Genomic DNA, 19,712 nt, shown 5'->3' with positions numbered 1-19,712 from the left:
TATCACCTTATGTTCCAAAGTACACTCATCTCTTTGCTAATAAAGCTGACTTCATCAACAGTAAGCTGAACTCAGTTTGTCATCAGAACAATCCAGGGACTTTAATGTGAATGTCATTTTACTGTACACTCTGGAGAAATGTATGACTCCCTGGGAACCGGGTAATGGTCCCTGTTCTTGTGGTGCGGTCAAGGACAAAGTTTCTCTTTGCTCCTGACCAACATTAAGATCTTACCTCTAGAGTTTACCTCTACGTCACACCTCACTGGAAAAAATCCTTCACTTTCCCGATGAGGCTGTCTGAAGTTCAGGGTGTTTCCCATCAAGGCCTGTCTGTCAATTCACAATCACCAGGAGAAACTCAGTATTATGCCCACTGACTAAACTGCCTTCACATTTCGGTGGCTTTCCCAGACAATATATGGAATAGGAAACCTTGAGCAGCCTTGATATTAGCCAGCTAACTGTCTTTCATATCAACATGAGAAATTCAATGAAGAGAACAATGTTTGTTATTAGCTCTGGCTAATGAATAGTTTAGTGTTTTTGTTTTTAATATCGGCTTGTCTTGTGGTTGTTTTAAGGTCGCTATTGTGTGAAAACGGGGATTTTCACATTAAGTGCCGTTTCTGATTTGTTTTGATGTAATAACGATGTGATTTTGAAATACTGTACTTTAGGCTACTTTGTGTAACTTGCAAGCACTGCCTGCCCCCATATCTGTGTAATAATAAAGGCTTTGAGAAGCAAACCTGTGTTTTCCACTTTCTTGTGCTTTATTATGTAGTTACAATTTCACACAATCCACAGAAAATAAAAGATTTACCTATGTGGTAAATTCCAGGTCAGTTATCCGTTTTCATGACTACATTATCATAAAAGAACCTTTACAACACAGTGAGCTTACAAAACTGTTCACGTCTGTTGTATAAATGTGCAAAGAGCTTGAGTTAAATTATCCCTGTACATGTGAAGATACCCAGAAAATCGAGGCTTCTGCTTTATGAAAGTTGAAGTGCAAAAAGGCTACACATTTTTAAAATGAAATTGTTAGGATTGAAAAGGCTAAGAAAATAAATAAATGAAGACCTTGTGTATAAAGTATACAGAATTGAGAAAGAAATCTGGTAATTTTAACATCCACACACATATTTTAACAGAGTCACCCTGCTTCTTATCTTTTGCATAATTTCCTTCATCAGCCACCTAAAATCTATTATGACACGCTGACCATCTGTAGGCCTAAAAGCTACAAAGGTCTGTGGTTTCATTAAACAATGGCATTAATAGTCAGCTTGAAGCATATGGATGGACAGTGGAAATGTGAATTGTGGTTTGAAACATTTCTAAAGGTGATTTTCATTTTTTATGCCTTGAAAACCAGCGATGGAATTCACTGTAACTGACATGACTTCAAGCTGACCTCACCTGCTTCTCACTACAAACCTTCACAGCCACCTTTAAAACACACTGGAGGTATGTGTTTAATAGTTAGAATGTGGACTCTGGATTTCTATGACAACATGAAACTCAAACTTTGTCAGGCTGTTAGGTCCGGAGGCCGGAGCGTCTTCATCAGTTTTTGAGCTACAGGTAGGAACTCTAACTCCCAGCATGCTCTGTGGAAATCCCTCATATCGTCATTTTCTATCCACTTCAGAGCCTCCTGTTCATCTAGGGAACATATTGAAAAGAGTGGACAGAGGATGAGAGAGCATAGCTGGGGGTTTCAGGTTTATTTTGAATACTTTTCAGTGACAGGTTTTGTGTTCAGATGTGACCATGGAGGTATTGTGTTCGTGAAAATGGGAATGTGTGTCCCTCCCTTCCCCCTGAGAGCCAATAATGTGAACAAGAGCATGTTCTCTCCAGCATGTCTCCCTCCCTTGTTATGTAAGGATTTGTAATAATAACACTGTGAACCAACCTGAGCATGTAGTGAGGAACTCCAGCAGTGACTCTCTCTCCTGTGTGTCCAGCAGCTTCTCTGAGCCACAGACGATCATGTTCCACAACGCCTGACAAACTTGGCCTGCCAGCTGCCAATCACCTGGTCCGAAGTCTCTCAGACAGTCCACAAGCCTGGTACACACACACACACACACACACACACACACACACACACACACACACGGACACACGGTCACATCGTGACTTGAGGGAGAGGGATTCACATGACAGGTTTTGTGGGCATTAGCTCCACTTCATTGGGCCAACATCTGAAACAGGACTCGTGTGTGTGTGTGTGTGTGTGTGTGTGTGTGTGTGTGTGTGTGTGTGTGTGTGTAAAGGGGAAGTAAGAACTCAAATGTTCAAACAGTGCGTGAGAAGCCCGCACTAGAAGACCATTTCACAGAATTTGTTCCACTTTAAGTTGCTATGTGTTCAAAATGTACAAATCTAAATTGACAAATCAGGAATTATAACTTGATTTGTTGTTATACTTACTTGTATACCTACTCTAAATAAATAACATTAAGTTTGAAATGATTAGTAGCACCTTGTTCATGTCAGTGGAGTTGTTGTGCTTATGTTTGTCAAAATGAAACCTTTAGACAGAGCCAGGTTAGCTGTTTCCTCTGGTTTCCAGTCTTTTAGCTGAGATTAAATAAACTAAACCAAGCTAACTGTCACCCGGTTGTATCGGTTATGTATTGATTTTTTATCGTCATATGCTGCTGGTTATAAGCCCCAAGATGCTCTTAACTATATTGCCTATTTTAAGTCATCATCATATTTTGATTTCAATTTAATTCATCCAGGCACAGTAGATCCGCTTTTTTCATCAGCTTTAGTGAAAAGTCTGTCAACTGTCTGTCAAATAAAATGTGAATATATGAACATGTACTGTATACACACACACACACACACACACACACACACACACACACACACACACATATACTCTCTAAGTCATTAGTCCTTACTTGGCAGCAGCCCCCTCCACTGAAAGACTGTCCCTGTTGGCAGGGTCCAGAGCCAGGTTGGTGAGGACCCCGCAGGCTGAAAAACACATCTCAGTGCTTTTTGAGTCGAGCAGCGTCACTACAAACTGGTGTACTGAGGAAGAGGGAGCGAAGAAAGATGATGATGTGTGGGAGTGCACGAAGAGAAAGCAGGTCAAAGATAAGACGGCATGTTTATGCTGACTATAGCTGGCCTTGCAGATAAGTCCAGCCTAAACATGACACAACAGAATGTAGAGATGCTTACTGTACTTGGCATTCTGTGTCAAGGTACTCAGTATTTTGTAAAGTTCTGTGCTAGGAAGATTCGATTTCTGCATATTTACATAAGCCTTTTTTAGTTATTTATTTCTGCATATTGATAGGCTTTAAAGACAGATCATTTGCTAACTTCTGCTAGCTTTTCTGCAAGAGTCGATGAATACTGTGAAAATAGGAAATACGTATAATCTCATGTTGGAGTGTTTTGTGCGCTTCTATTGGCGTTTGTGTCCATCACATACCTTTGTTTTGCATAATAAAGTCCCGCACATGCTTGGACTGTGATAAATTTCCATATACACGGGTGGCTTCAAGCATGGCGCCCCTACTCGAGCTGAGCACCAACTTCAACATCACTGAAGTAAAAATGAGTGAGCCAAGGAAAAAGCAGGAAAATGGGGGTAAAAAACTCAGCAAAATAAACAAATAGTTCCACTCTCTTTGTTTGTATTATATTTCTACATTAAGATCTGTCAGTCTTTCAGTCTTACACTTTGCGATGGTGAGTTGACTGCGTCTGAGTACAGAGCTTTCCTCCTGGTAGAAAGACAGGTTGTTGATGGTGGCAGCCACATTCACCAACAGTTCCTCGCTTTCCTGCACAGACCTCAGCTCTGTCACACATGCACACACACACACACACACACACACACACACACACACACACACACACACACACACACACACACACACATTACTGCCCACTAGTTTCAACATAATGTTAGAAATTATAATTGCAAATTTTCATTGCCTTGTAAAGAACAAATGCATTAACCAAGAACTCAAAACTAACTGCTCTTTCCCTTTTAATGACTAACCAAGTGAATTCAGGTGAAAGCTTTGTTTCCTTTTATGTTGAGAATATAAAGTAAAGGTAGATTATTAATCAATAAAGCAACTGCAACATGGATTGTGTAAACTGGGTTGCACCCAGCATGAAGATGTTGGTTTGTCAAATTTCCAAGTGCAATGCAAATGTAAATAGATTACTAGTTAATTAGTAATTTACAGATAAATAGAACCATTATAGAACAATTTAATATGATAAATACATGCAGAAATACACTCTCTTTTTGCATATTACAGCTCAGCCACACTGATGTGACACTGACATTATCATAAAAGTAGCTGTTGTCTGTGGTTTTGGCTTGATATAGTCGGGTTGATCATGAGCTGACATACAAAGGTCAATGTGACCCAATGCAACCAGCCATGACACCGTGAGTGGCTTGGAACAGATTCTGCTCCTGATATAGCAGCAGATGTCGGGTGCTCGGTCATAAATCACGGATATTGCGGTCGGTGTCAACTGGCGGCGGTGTCACACTGAATTTTGTTTCTGTTTCTGACTGGAAATGCTGCTTTGTTGTGCCCCTCCCCAACGCTCTGTAATGTAAAGCAGCACTGCCTGCTCTTTCATCCTCTACTTCGATTGGTTTTCTGTTTCCAGCTGTCACACCAACTCCCTATATTCTCCTTCATTCGCTCATTTTATGTTTCTGTCTTCAGTTATTTAATTTACTTACCATCTAACTCTCTGGCATCAATCACACACCCCTTTATATTTAGAAATCTGACATGTTTTCACTATTTTGACCTTTGCTGTGTTTATTTCATTTTCATTATTTTTTATTTCAAGTGTGTAGGAGGCAGGCAGCAGAGAAATCGAGAGTTTCACACCCATCTGTGTATCAGTTCAACCTGTCCTGAAACCATCTAACCACATGGGAGAATTTCACACACACAAACCAAGTGGGCTTTGAGACGTGACAGAACATCCTGCTCATGCAGTGAAGCGCTTCGCTCTGTCAGTCTTAAAAAAACAACAGGTAAACCAAAAGAGGATGTGCTGCGTATTGAACAGAAAGTACAGAAAGGAAAGCGAGCGAGGAATGAACAGACAAACGAGGAGTGTTTTCGACCAAAGTCATGTCTTGTTCCTAGCACAAGGGAAGTGGTTGGGGTGCTTAGCAGATACTGTACTTACAATGCACAAAACAGCTATTTTTAAACTTACCAGAACTCCAGAATTTTACACACTGCTCCCTTTGTATGACGGAGATACAACATGGGCGAAAAGGACAAATCTACAGCCGTAAATCTTCTACTGCCTGTATCTTATATATGTTTTAACTTAAGTGATTTTGTTAAACACAGAGTGATTTCCATCTGCTCACCAACTGTCTCCATCAGCAGCTGAATGCAGATTGTGTTGTTTGCCAGAGCTGGACCTACAGCTGGGTGGATGCACATGTTCGCCAGCACCCTGACCAGCTTCACCAGCACGTCCTCTTCCTCCTGCACACTCCCCGGAGGAGCCTGAGGCTCGCTGGGAGAAAGCGGGCCTTTCTGTGGGGGTGTGTGTGGTGAGTTGTCTCTGCGCTGGTAGGTGTCGTACAGCTGCAGGAGTGTGTCCATGCAGGCCTCACACTGAAAGAGCTGCCGCCGAGCCTCTTTGCTTTTGGCTGTGAGGTTCCCGAGGGTGAAAAGAAGGCGCACGACAAGGTCCTGTGGGAGAGCGGAGAAGAGTACTGTAGTAGTCAATCTGCATGTTTCACTATATTGCAAATGTGTCTGAAAGGCAAGACTGTGTTGGGTAAAGTTACATAATGGCTTCAGACATTAACTGATCCACTTTTTCCTCTTACAGCATTTTAATGTATTCAGTGCTAGAGGTAAATAGTATGCATATAGTATAGGACATGTATTTTGAGAGTGTTTGTAGTAGTTCCTGAGTTCATATTTATCACATGAATGTATATTTTAGGAAGGAAACTATCTATTAATCTGCAGATTATTTTCTTAAATTAATCAATATATTATTTTATCTGTAAGATGTCAGAAAATAGCAAATAATGCCCAGTACAATTTCCCACAGCTGAAGACACTACAAATGTCTTGTTTTGTCTGATCAACAGACCAAAACCCAAATATATTCAATCTACAATGATACAGCATATGTTTAGCATGTTTTGCTTAATGATTATATAGTAAATATACATATAGTATATTTACAGTATATTTGAATGAATGTAAAAAAGGAAAGATCTCCCCGAAGAGAAAGATATTGTTTCTGACGAGAAAATTAAAAACAGTCAACATCAGATCATATGAAATTGTATTTACAATTTGAAGATCAACAGCCACTTCACTGCAGCACAGTCCGTGAGCCTGTCCTGTCAAGTAGCACTGTTGTTAGTGTCATTCATTTCCCCTGGAGAGTTCAAAGCTGAGACACGTTTGAGTGTAACTACGCCCAATTTTTAATGAGTTATCACACTCTTACCGAGAAAAAAGGTGACAAATTACACCATGTGCATCACCCTTGTATCCCGACTCTACTTAGTAAATACCATGAAAAGCAGGTGTGCTAAGAACACACAGTGACATTGGTATGAGGACAGGATGGGCTGTCCCAGCACTAGGAGCTCATTACATGTATTACTGTCCAGTGTGTGTCTGTTTGTATTTGTAGGTATGGGTGTGTTTATTCCCGGTGAGATTAAAAACACGTCAGTCATGTCTGATTGCCAAAGTACCACCTTTTCTTTTCCTCCTACTCCTCTTGTCTATCACTCCCTTTCACCTCTGTATCACCTCTACTGTAGTATCTACTCAAGCTCACCTCATTAATTATTTTTCCTTTTCGTCCTCCCTCCCTCCCTCCCTACCTCTGCCCCTTTCCTTGATTCACTCAGCCCCTCCTGGGATGATTAAATGTCCAAACACACACAAGGAAGAGAGACGAACGCTATATACAGACGGACACAATGTCCTGCAAATGTGCTTGGACTTGAGTTACATAAACAACTTGCTATGAGGGTAAACATTCTGAGAGGATTACATCATGAACACTTCAAAAGCTTGTCTTCCCTTCTCTCTAATACACAAGCCTTGTGGACTCACCTGTTTTTGGTGATGTTTGCTCAGCAGTTCTAAAAATAGTTGGTAGGAGTCGGGGGTCTGGGCCAGAGCGAGGCGGCATTCCGAGTAAGAGGAGAGTTTACTGAGGGAGAGAGGGGACAACAAATACCACTGACACCTACTATTCCACTCACTGACGGCTCTGCAATGCTGACTAAATATGGAGATATTAACTCAACACTGCTAATGAATAAGCAGTTCGGGGCTGGGATCTACCTTTTCATGCTTTCATTCATCTTGGGATGTATTTGAAAAACACTTTAATTACACACTAAAGCGCTAAATGTTTTATCTTGTGCTGATGAGAGACCTGGAGCAAAAAACTGAAGATAGGGGATCAGAGCATCACTCGAATCAGTGCACTCTGTTTGGTGGAGGTATTGAGATCAGTTGTCATTGAGCCTGTAGTAAGTGGCCTGCTGTCAGAGCGGGGTCGCCGAGAAGATTCCAGACTCCGGTGACTTTGGTGCCCCAAGCCCTGTGTCTGGTTTTACATTGAATCTTTCCCCCATGTAGGCCTTCACATTTAAACTAATTTGTGCATTCAGAACTCTATACTGATAAGGCTAAGAACTACTCAATACAGCAACTGATAAAATAGAAATCAGCTGTGTCATTACCTTGAATATTTTTGCAACGCTATAGAGACAAAAACAGATGTATAATCACATTCCCTTTGACAAATGCTGTTTCTCTGGAGACTCTTTGTTTTGTGAGACCCAACTACAAACAAAGACTCCATGTTAGAGGAAACAAGAAATTAGAAAAATTGAGAAGGAGAGTGACTGCTGCAGTTAGAATGGAAAACAGAGAACAGAGTGTGAGAGCTGAATCATGTCCTGTTTGCATTTAGCTCACGACAGGTTATGATGGTTTATGTTAGAAAGTTGGGGAGAGGAGTAGGAAGAAATAAGGAAGACATTATTCTTATGGAAGTGCGTGTGTGATACCTGTATATTCTGGAAATGTTGGTACAGATGTCCGGGTCTTTGCAGTGATGACGAAGCACCAGACAGAGTTCTGACAGCATAGAGAAGGAGATGAAGAGTGGACGGGAATCTGGATGATCTGCAAGGTTCCTCAAAGTCGCTGTCAGCTACAGGGGCCAGAGGTCAGACAGAGAGAAAGAGAGATTGTTTAGCAAGAAAACAATTATACAAATGTACCTACTGTATCTTCAGTCAGGAACACTCTCGTCATAGATTTAACCATTTATAGCAACAATTGGAAACACAGTTATGCTTGACTCTGATGGCTCCGCTCTTCATAATGCTCCCTGGACCAGCTAAGCAGCATGCTATGCTGAAACAGGGAACACCATGCAGAAACCCCCCTGGGTAAAAAAAAGAGTGAGCCAAAAGAAAGACACTGAAAACCATTTTAAACTTTGAGTCATGTTAGGACTTTGAACTAGGAAGGTGGAGGCTGGGGTGGTGGAGCAGCAGCAGTGAGTGAAGCAGTGTCAGTGTAGCAGGGATCAATGAGGAGGGAGTCACATTTAAAAGGGCCGCCTTGATGTGAGAATGGCTGTGATTGGTGTGTGTCTGATAGAATTGACAACTCAATCAGCGGGTGTACGATTTCTGTGTCCTGCATGAACAAACACTAAGCTTAATTAGGGATTTTATATTTAGGCCAGTATTGCGTGTCAGTGTTGTGCCATTACGGCTTGCACACAATGTTGGTCATATGTTCGTTAGGGCTGGCTGCTGGCCTGTACAGGACGCCATACAGCAGAGCGACCGGAAACTATTCAGAATGGACATAAATCATTCTATCACAAGAAGGAAACAGTAATTTCCAACACATGGCAGCATTGAAAGTTCTGGAAAGTCATCGTCTACTGATTTCCCTCCTCTAACAGCATAATAAGTTGTGTTGGATGTCAAATGAAGCGCTGGCTCAAGATGTTTGCTAGGGCCAACTTATGCGGTTAGCAGCAATCATTTTCAGAAGAGTGAAGCAGGGTGTGTTTTAGACTGAGCAGAGAACATTATGCTCTGGGAGCAGCCTATATACCAGACATAAACAAAAACCTTTTTATTTATGTCTGGTATATCAGCCAACAAACACATTTTATTGTTATTATTACACCTTTATATTGACTTAGTACAACTTTTTAACTCACATAGCAAAACTGTAGAGAAAGTACGTGTATTGTTTTGTAAGTAGGAGTGGATGCTTCAAGTTTCCACCTGAGTTGTGATACAAAAGCTATTGGTTTAAAGGTCCCATGGCATGGAAATTTCACTTTATGAGGTTTTTTAATATTAATATGCATTCCCCCAGCCTGCCTATGGTCCCCCAGTGGCTAGAAATGGTGATAGGTGTAAACCGAGCCCTGGGTATCCTGCTCTGCCTTTGAGAAAATGAAAGCTCAGATGGGCCGATCTGGAATCTGCTCCTTATGAGGTCATAAGGAGGAAGGTTACCTCCCCTTTCTCTGCTTTGCCCGCCCAGAGAATTTGGCCCACCCATGAGAGAGAGACATCATAGCTTTCAAACGAGCAAAGTGGCAGTTGGTCAAGGCCACACCCCCACCCTCCACCTTGCCCCCCCCCCCCTCCTCAAAAGCTACAGACAGAAATGGCACATACTAAGGAAAGCTCATGGTGGGACTGGCTCTAGTGGCTGTAATTCTGCACCAAGGCTGAATTTTGGGAAAGAGACTTCAGATACAGTATAAGGGGACCACTAAGGCCTATAGAAAAGCACCATGTCATGGGACCTTTAAAATGATTGGTGTACATCAAATATATAATGATTTATTCGAAACATTTTAAAATATCCTTCAAAATGTTCTCAGCAGTGTCAAGTCTGACACACCTGAACAAGGATGTGCCCTGCTATAGTGAAGTTGGTGTCTTCTGCCGTGCAGAGCCTCTGAATGAGTTTCTGAGCCACACCAACACAGTTCTTGTCCAGCAGAAGTCTGAGGATTGCACTGTTTCCTGAGAGAAATTTCAAAGTCCCAACACAGTACAGCAGAGCTTCCCCAGATGAGGACACATCCTCGTTGCTTAAAACGCCCAGAACAGAGCCTAGACACAAGAAAAATTGAGTGTTAACATCCAAATTGTGCAAACTGACTGGTTCCAGACAGATTAAAAATCACTCCAAGCCAGTAGAGAACATTACGCTCTTGGAGCAGCTCATACACCAGACATAAACATCAACATTTTTGTCTAATAGTGGGAAAATCTACATGAGTCAACAAACACATAAAGAAGAATATTTAACATTGTTTCCCCTTATATTAACATATTGACACATATATTGAAAAAAAATACCTGTGTTCTTTACTCACATATATTTTAGAATTTAGGACTTGGTACAGAATAGAAAATCTAGATCATCTTGACTTAAAATAGTGTTCACCTATGATAAAGTTGTTCTGAAAGAAGATGTCGTTGCTTTCACTGCGGCTGATTTGGAAGATGAGCTTACAGATGTTAAGCAGGTTGTTTCCACTGACACACAGCTGGAGAGAAAAATGCAAAAAACTTTTGTATTACAGTTAATCGCCCAGGTGCCCTGGATGCCCTTGTGATAATGACTTAGTGGCAGACATGCTGACACCCACACACCCGCATAGACACACACACACGACTCACAGCAAGGCAGAGCTTGGCAATGTGCAGGTTCAGTTGGGCAGAGTTGAGGTCGATGAGGCGGAACAGTGTTCGAAGTATCCCTGACCTCCTCTTACAGCGTCGGCCGAGCATGTCTACTTCTGCTAAGGTGCCATGGAGACCGTCACACAAATCACACAGACTGTCCAGTGAGCCCTCAGAGCTGCCTGGCATCACAGGAAAACAGATATTGCAAAAGAAATTAGGTCAAATTCTGGGGCAGCATGTCAAATAATCACAGAGAAAGCAAACATCCCAAAATAAAAACACCCACTTGTGTGTGTTGGCAAGTGTGTATCCATATAAATTCAGATGAGTTATGTTTTGTGTATGTTGTGGTGTGTATGTGCAATATACCTGAGCTCTACTGCATGGTGTCCATTTATTATTTGCATGAAGAACTTGAGGTAAAATCCTCAACATAAATAATGCATTGATCAGCAGTAAAATAACATTCCCTTTCCTTCTCTAAGAAGCAGCTTTGAGTTTCAATGGTCAAATGCAGGGGAACAATTCTGCAACAGGCAGCTACAATCTTGGTGCAGAGGAAGAGAAAGGGTGGAGTCTTTCCTTGTTTTTGAGGTAAAATAAATGTTTTCCCTGCATAAATAAAAGGGTTTGGCCATTTCTAAAAAAGGTTGGCTGCAGTCTCACACTCTTCACTGCGATGTCCCACTGAATCTGAAAGGTGTTTTATGCATGAGCCGGAAGGCACTTGGTACAATAAATATTTAATATTTATCTTTCAAATGAATTTTCCATTAAATTTGTAGAGTGTTAAAATATTTACAGCCATAGATTTCATTTCATGGCTGCCAGACTGCAGTTTCAGGCTAAGAAAATTCTGCATTGATGCTAAACATAACACTTTTTTGTTTGCCTTTCTTCAGTGGTTGAAATGACTTTGCAAGACTTAATGGATAACTATCTGCTAAAAACCTGCTGGTTGAAAATGAAATGTAATAAGGAAATAATGCATTACTGAGAGAAAAAAAGACCAGAATCACTGCACCAGCGTTACATTTTAGATTAGCTTTAGAGACATTCTTCAACCCAAAAGGAAAAAATTTAATATTGAAAAGTGATATTGTGAGTGAATTTGGTGACAGAAACTACATGCTTATAGTATACAGAAGAATTAATTGATCTGATTAAGACTAATGCATGTCCCATGTTTGCACTTTGTTAATGTTTCCTTATTGCATTACCCACACTACCTGCAGCCATGCTCTCTAGTTGTTGGAGAAGAGGAGCAATCATGTTATTCCACACCAATGACTCTGCATCCTCCTCTGTGCTCTTGGTGTTGTCTCCATTCCCAAGCTCTGAAATGTGTGGAGAGAATTGCAGTTAGCCAATTACCACGTCCAAACACAAACAGTGAACATCAGCAGCAAGCATGGTTCACAAGTTCACTGTCTTAAAATAAAACGGCAGGACGTTTAATGTGTGAAGATGAAAGGTCACCATCCACAGTTACACTTCCTCTGATTTCTGTTTCTGTGCTGAAATAGACTGTGTGTGGGCATTTGGTTATGTGCATTTGTGATGGAAACACGTGTGCATGCATGTTTGTGCACACAAATGTCTGCAGTCTCTCACACACCATGCACCTTTTTTGCTGAACATTTGCATACCCCCTTGCTTGGTGTGATGCAGGAAACTGTTGTTGCCCAAACCAACAGATCTCTCAGCTATTGGCTGGCTGCCTCTTATGGTGGAAATTAGGCCCTTAGCAACAACACCCCAATCAAAGTTTGACACTTAAATAGGGGTGTGTCTTTGTTGCTAGTGAAACAACATATCTGGTCTCAAGTCATATTATATTTAGGCATACTTGGGTTGATTTCACAAAGATGTTTGGCTTTAGACATCAAATATGTTACCTTAAATCACAGAATAGTTGAGTAGTATGTTAGGAAAAGTTGCCACTACATTGCTATTTTACATGCTGTACAAAATGTACAATCCATGTTGAATATGTTTAAAAAAGAAAAAGAGGTTAATTTAGTATATCTGGACAAACCTGTTTTCCGTCCTGCTCTTTCTTCTGTGAGTCTAACGCCTGAGTCAACACCAGGCTGCATTATTCTACTGTTGGCACACAAAAAAACACAAAAATACAAAGAGTCTAGTTATCAGATTTTGGAGATGAGACATAAGTGAGTACTGACTTGTTTAGTTTCATTTAATTGACAATGGAAGTGTTGGCTCATTTAGACATTAAACTAATAGAAAAAAAATATTTAAAGGATGAATAGTGTCAAAGAATACATCTCCATGAAAAGTTGCTGACTTTAAATTCTGTCAACTCTGCTACAGGTGTATTTTCATCAAGTTCCACTAGGTGTCCCTGTTGCAGCAGAGGTTGAGACTTGTGTGCAAGTGCTGTTATCTGTAGTGTGTTTATGTGTGTGTGTCTATGTACATTTGCACACATGCAGTACACATACATGTGTGTGTGTGTCTGTCTATCTGTTTGTACGTTACTGCTTGTAAGTTTGTGTGTGCAAATCTTTGTGTCTGTGCAGGAGAGTGTGCCGTTGTACATCGCAAACTGCAATCCCCAACAGACAGGAACTAAGATCTTAGTTTTGTGGGCAGTCTGGTTAAAGCTGTTCATGCTTTGTCACTGTGAGCTGTCTCCACAGACTTACTGTCTCTCTGCAGTAACCGTAAAGTGATCCCAAAAACACACCCCTCTTGACATGCTATGCTATGTGTTGTGGCTTGCCCTCTGCATGTCACCATCAAGTCTGCACTACTCCGCTCACACACAAAGAGAATGACTCCATGCTACAATAAATTCTGAAGGTAGTGTGTCTTATCACAAATTACTATGTGACCAACTGAGAAAATAACTTAATAAATAGAGATAAACACAAGCAGCGTGGGGAGTCATCCAAATCACTGCTACAACTGCAAGGTTTCCATAATAAATCCCACACAAAAGAGTGAATCACTTTACAGAAACACAACATAATATATAAAGTTGTAATCATTCCTCTCAAAGACAGATAATTATGTTATCAGGAATCTGAAGCTTCTGCAGTGACATTAGTACTAAAGGCTGACTCTCAGCTTGTTGAGCTTATACAATCAAGTGAGCCTTATTTCACGGTCTTGCTGCCAGGTATGAGACAGAAAATGTCTTTAGTTATTGTAAATATGTCTCCTTTTCATTCCATTGGAGCATCACCAAATAACATTGCTTGATAACATTAGCATTAATATACAGTATGCGGGTGTGACTAAAGAGTGCACTTTCACTTGATGGAGATTTAAGTGTTTGGTAAAAACTGGCACACAGGGCATACGAAGGCATGTTGCAGTGAATGTAAGAGAGGGGGCTTTGGCTCTGTATGATAGGATTAAGAGCCTGATAATAAGGCCTCTTTGTGTGATACTGCATTCTCTGAGACATGACCTCATCCCTGTCTTAGGCCTGGCCAGTGCACTGCAGTCACAACACACGCTGCTGCCAGCCTTGCCCAGATGGGCACCCAAATCTAATAGAGAGCCATTTGGAGCTATAAAGCTCTGGCTTATTGGAGAAAAAGAACCTAGTGGATGTCTAATCTCCCCTATCTTTATATCTCATCCAACTCATCATATTAATATGTCATGCTGTTTCTATTTCCACTTGCAGTCAGTGTACTCCAGGCTTGACTATCTCTGTGATTTTCACTTTGTTTGTCTCCGTTTAATGCACCTTTTATGTAGTTCATTGCAACACTGAAGGACGTAGCTTTAAAGGTCCTATGATATGCTGCTTTTTGGATGCTTTTATATAGGCCTTAGTGGTCCCCTAATACTGTATCTGAAGTCTCTTTCCCGAAATTCAGCCTTGGTGCAGAATTACAGCCACTAGAGCCAGTCCCACAATGAGCTTTACTTAGGATGTGCCATTTTTGTGTCTGTAGCTTTAAATGCTATTGAGGAGGAGAGAGGGGGGGGCAAGGTGGAGGGTGGGGGTGTGGCCTTGACCAACTGCCATGCTTTGCTTGTTTTCAAGCCATGATGTCTCTCTTTCTCATGGGTGGGCCAAATTCTCTGGGCGGGCAAAGCAGAGAAAGGGGAGGTAACCTTCCTCCTTATGACCTAAGGAGCAGATTCCAGATCGGCCCATCTGAGCTTTCATTTTCTCAAAGGCAGAGCAGGATACCCAGAGTTTGGTTTACATCTATCACCATTTCTAGCCACTGGAGGACCATAGGCAGGCTAGGGGAACTCACATTAATGTTAAAAAACCTCATAAAGTGAAATTTTCATGCCATGGGACCTTTAAAAACTCTGACCTAACATCAATCAAGAAGTCTTTAATCCTATCCTCTTGAATCTTAGATCAATCACAGTTTAATCTCTTGGGACTTCTCTTTGTCAGCAACAAGTTACACAAACATTGCGTACTAACTTGGCTTGTAAGGGAGGAGGTGAGGTGGTTGTGCTATGGGCGATAGCCCAGATTTCCTGTAAAAGTGTTTTATGGTCGGTCCCCACTCTACAGCCCCAGCTGCCCCACCCAATCGATAGGCAGATGGATTGTAACGACAGCCCCCGACCTCACGCTCAGAATTATGCCCCTCGTGCTGACACACAGCTGATGAGGTCGGCAGAAAAAAGCAGAGCTTTTAGCCTTTCTGCAGTGTTAAGTTGTAAAAGCTGACACATGATAGTAATGACAGATAGAGGCAGTTCAATTGGGAATGAAGCTGTATTTCACTGTGACCAAGAAATAGTGTACAGTAAAGTATATGAGGGTTTAAAATGGGGTGGAGTGACTTAAGTTGAAAAATGTGTTCTATGTATTAGTTAGTAACACCACTGCTGGTCTAACTGACTTCATATGTTCAGCTGTCAGTGATAGTGGCTGAATGAAAGTAGCTGAAAACACTAGTGATTTACCCTGGATTTAAGTTTGTCTGATCTAAAGTCCCTGTACAATATAAAACACGTCAATCAATTAGAGAGCAATAGCAGCAGTTGTTGTTTGTTAACATTTGGATCATGGGTTAGACATAGCGCATAACACAAACACTTATAATAATATCAGCCTTACTAAGGTATTTCCTGTTACAAATTTCTCTTTCCAGAGGCCTGGATAAGTTATGGACTAAAACAGGAACACAAAAAGACATTAGAAACTCTGTGAATTTGACAAACTAGGGCAATACAAAGAGAGAGGCAAGAACGCAAGGAGGAGGAAGAGGATGATGATTTGATAAAAGGTAATAATGGTAGGCACAATCAACTCTATCTTGTAATGGCTACCACTGCAACCTTTGTGTGGCTATAACTCTTTAAGTCATTGTCATACTGTCATGTTGGTCAAAAAGGGGGAGCAGGAGAGGGTGGGGGGTAGACAAGAAAGAAGGACAGATCTTGCAAGTCAAACAGAGGGATAAAAAGCGTACCTTTCACTTGCTGTTCTGCATCGGCCAGTTTTAAGGGGACCGCTGCGAACCTCAGTGTGGTCAGTGCTGGGGAGTCGTTTAGCTGACGGCTGCTTTTGTCCCAGGCCTGGATTTAATTGCTCTTTCACTAAACACATACAAAGGACGTGGGAAAAAGTTAGTTACAGGTTGCTGCTATATGCTGCAGTAACATTTCTACTTGTATCGCTAGCAAGTATATGCACATGTATTCAGGTCAAATATTTCTTATTTTTGAACATTATCTTTTTTTATTGCTACAAATAGTCAGACAAGGTTTGAGAGAGAGAGAGAGAGAGAGAGAGAGAGAGAGAGAGAGAGCACTCATTTCCCACTCAAAACAGCAGCAGTTAATCACATTTTTTCCCCCAGCCCACAGAGAATGTAAATCAGGTATAATGTCAGCATGTGAATGGCTCCATTCATTTCCATTTAAGAAAACTGCTCTTGCACTAGTGCCGGCACAGAAGATATACAGGGATCACGCAATAGGTGAAATAAATTGGGTGTTTTCTTTTATCATTTTTTTACCTGTTTAACAAATGCACCATTGTATATCTTCTCTTATTAGAATTTTATTGTAAGCACAACATTGATTGCATAATAATAATAATAACTTTACTTTTATCTACCACCTTTTCTCACTTGATCCAGTATTTTTTCCTTCCTTACCATGTATGTGTCCCTCTACAGGAGACAACGTGGTGAGAGATCCAGACCGGAAGAGACGTGCCCGTCCTCCTGGCAGCCCCCTCTTAACTTCCAGTGGGTCAGTGGGGGGTTTGGGTAAGGCCTTGAATGGATCCTCAGCATCACAGGGGACTGGAAACTTTGGCTTCTGGTACCACAACAACATATTGGTGGAATATGATGGTGTGAACAATGAGCTAGAACTTGAATCGACTAATGAAATTACTGATGTCCACAAAGAGATCCTATTATTTTGGTTACTCATTTCCATTTCTTGATTTCAGATATTAACATTATAATCCCATTCATTAAAACCGGACAAGCTTTCATGTTGACGTACAGGGCGTGTCCTCCTTCTCCTATTTTGTAGTTTTCATGGTAATACTTCTAATATTCAGATGCAAATATGTCCTTGAGCTTACAACAAATCCAGAGGTGGGCTGTCAGGGCCAGCAAGGCCTTCTCTGCTGGCTAAGTGATTGTCAAAATCTGAAAATTATATTTTAATAATTATATATATATATATATATATATATTCATTTTTTTTATTAATTTTTTACAAAGCCCGTTCCCACGAGTCTATTACTGTAATTGAAATGCTACTCTCTCCCTCGGTTTTGCAGCTTTCAGTGGATTTCTTAAATTAGAGCTTTTATTCAATCAAATTTCCCCTCTTTGCTGTCTCAGGGTGAACAATCTACTCTGAGGCCTTCAGAATTTCGATCCCTCTGCTTAAGCAAATAGGGACAATGTTGTTGATTGTCACATACTTTAGCCAATCAAATTTCGAGGTGCCCTGTTAGGCGTATTCTTTGACAGGACAGAGCCTTCTAGTTGGCTAAGCCACCTACATCGGTATTTTTTTTATTTTTGTATACCAGTTAGTATACGGTGGCCGAAAAACAAAACTAGCTAGAATCACATAACCGTAGCAGTGTCGTTAGTTCAAGTTTTGTTTAGAGTTTTAGATGTACCTTTTATTCAAATGATGAGCAACTTTTGGTAAGTTCAATGGATTTTTCAGCATTTTAGTTACATGATTTTGCTAGCTATTACTGCTTGCTTTAGCTAGGTTGTTGCTGCTGGTATTAACTGAGCAGTGTCAGTGGTCGCTGTGCCTCTGTGTATGCGTGGTAGCATGTGTGTTGTTGAGCCCCAGCAGCTTATAGCTGGAATTTGTGGGGAGGCCTGTTGATTCCTAATTGTGCTATTTGTGTTTTTGATCGCTTTGTGGTCGTCTTATGAGTAAATATGACCGGTTGTTGTGGGTTTGTTTTAGTTTCTTTGGTAATTACATTAATTTGGACTATACAGTATGTGATGCAGCATCCTGCCATACTGCGTAAAAGTGATGTCTTCAGTCAGCGTGTATTCATGTCTCTGCAAAAGTGACACTGTAGGTTTTGAAACTTGTGTTCAAAACTTTATTCTTCACGATAATGTCCTGGTGTCATGGTGAGGTTATTCAAAGATGGTTTAATTGCTGTAGGACAGTACTAAAGGCCTAGGTGTAAAATAAACGGCCCGCCACTGCAAAATAATACTATTTGAACTACCGTGTGTGCGCATGCTCGTATTTGAGCGCGTGAGTGAGTGAACTTACATGGTCCAGAGGAGAGAGGCGAGTCCCTGAACCTGGCCTGGAGTCAGGAGCATCAAAATTTTGAGCATGCAGACTGAAAAGTGAAAAAAATGGCTCATTACTTCTACAAGTTGCATGTGACCCACAGTTGATCTCAGAACCTTAAAACACGAAGGAGATTTAAGTAGAGTTTGTGACTAACCTAAAGGTAGATGGAGGTCTGTTGTCATGGTCTGCACGAACAGAGCTCTTTCCAAAAAGTTGCCTGTGTCCATCTCTGGGAGTAAACGGTCGCTGGGTAGACTGGACTCGAAGGGACTGTCTGGCTTCACTGATTATTTCTGCACTTGTTTTCCTCACAGGGTTGCTCCGTGGAATGAATGGGCTGCAAATCTCATGTTTTCTCTCCATAGAGGCTATTTAGGCCTCTATGTGACATTTGCAAAGACAGTCAGCAAATAACTTAAGTGGTTTTATTTCAGGTGGTTACAGGGTGTCTCGATGATGGGAAACGTTTGGAAACATAAAAAAAGGATAACGCCAGAATAGAAAATGAACAGAAGGTGTAAAATGCGTCTGACGTTGCAATACATTGCATTTAAAGCATGGCAAGCAGTGATGAAAGAAGTATCCAGATCATTCGTGTAAGTACAAGTTGCAATACTACAGTGTAAAATGACTATGTTAAAAAAGTCCTGCATTCAATCTTACTTAAGTAAAAGTATGAAAGTGTATTATCAACAAAGTATATATATATATATAAGTATCAAAAGTACTATATATATATATATATATATATATATATATATATATATATATATATATATAATACGTGATTGCATTTAGAGCTGCAAATTATTTTCATTATCAATTAATCTGACTAAAACTAAACTAAAAATAAAATGGTAAATCAATTATCAAAATAGTTGCCTTGGCATGAACATTTAAGCAGCATTTTAATGTCAGTTAATAGAGGAGGAGCCTATTTTAACTACGTTCTATATTGTTGGGTAGTTTAACCTATAACAATGCATAATATTTGAAAGGATATCAAAACATGTTTTATATAAATCCTACTCTGCAAAGTAACTATAACTGTCAGATGGATGTAGTGGGGTACAAAGTACAACATTTCCCTCTAAAATTTGGTGAAGTAAATGTATAAATTAGTAAAAAAGTACTCAAGTAAAACACAAGTACCTCAGTGTACCTATAATAGGTCCAA

General features: G+C 40.6%; 1 protein-coding gene across 1 annotated transcript; it reads right to left on the bottom strand.

The window, feature by feature from the left end:
• Positions 1 to 753: 753 nt before the first annotated feature.
• On the bottom strand, positions 754 to 18,910 carry armc2 (armadillo repeat containing 2). Its single transcript, XM_078274023.1, has 17 exons — positions 18,690 to 18,910; positions 18,509 to 18,581; positions 16,888 to 17,053; positions 16,198 to 16,324; positions 12,810 to 12,877; positions 12,001 to 12,108; positions 10,766 to 10,950; positions 10,530 to 10,632; positions 9,978 to 10,192; positions 8,102 to 8,247; positions 7,134 to 7,233; positions 5,405 to 5,735; positions 3,719 to 3,841; positions 3,470 to 3,583; positions 2,928 to 3,060; positions 1,928 to 2,082; positions 754 to 1,674 (listed from the first exon to the last, which is right to left on the bottom strand). The coding sequence occupies exons 1-17, from the start codon at positions 18,896 to 18,898 to the stop codon at positions 1,541 to 1,543; spliced, it is 2,490 nt and encodes an 829-aa protein (XP_078130149.1). The 5' UTR covers positions 18,899 to 18,910; the 3' UTR covers positions 754 to 1,540.
• Between the last annotated feature and the right edge of the window lie 802 nt (positions 18,911 to 19,712).

Source organism: Sander vitreus, chromosome 18 (genome assembly GCF_031162955.1).
Source record: "Sander vitreus isolate 19-12246 chromosome 18, sanVit1, whole genome shotgun sequence".
In the NCBI taxonomy this organism is placed as follows: domain Eukaryota; kingdom Metazoa; phylum Chordata; class Actinopteri; order Perciformes; family Percidae; genus Sander; species Sander vitreus.
The sequence above is the reverse complement of the archived record's forward strand: the minus strand, read 5'-3'. Positions and strand labels throughout refer to the sequence as shown.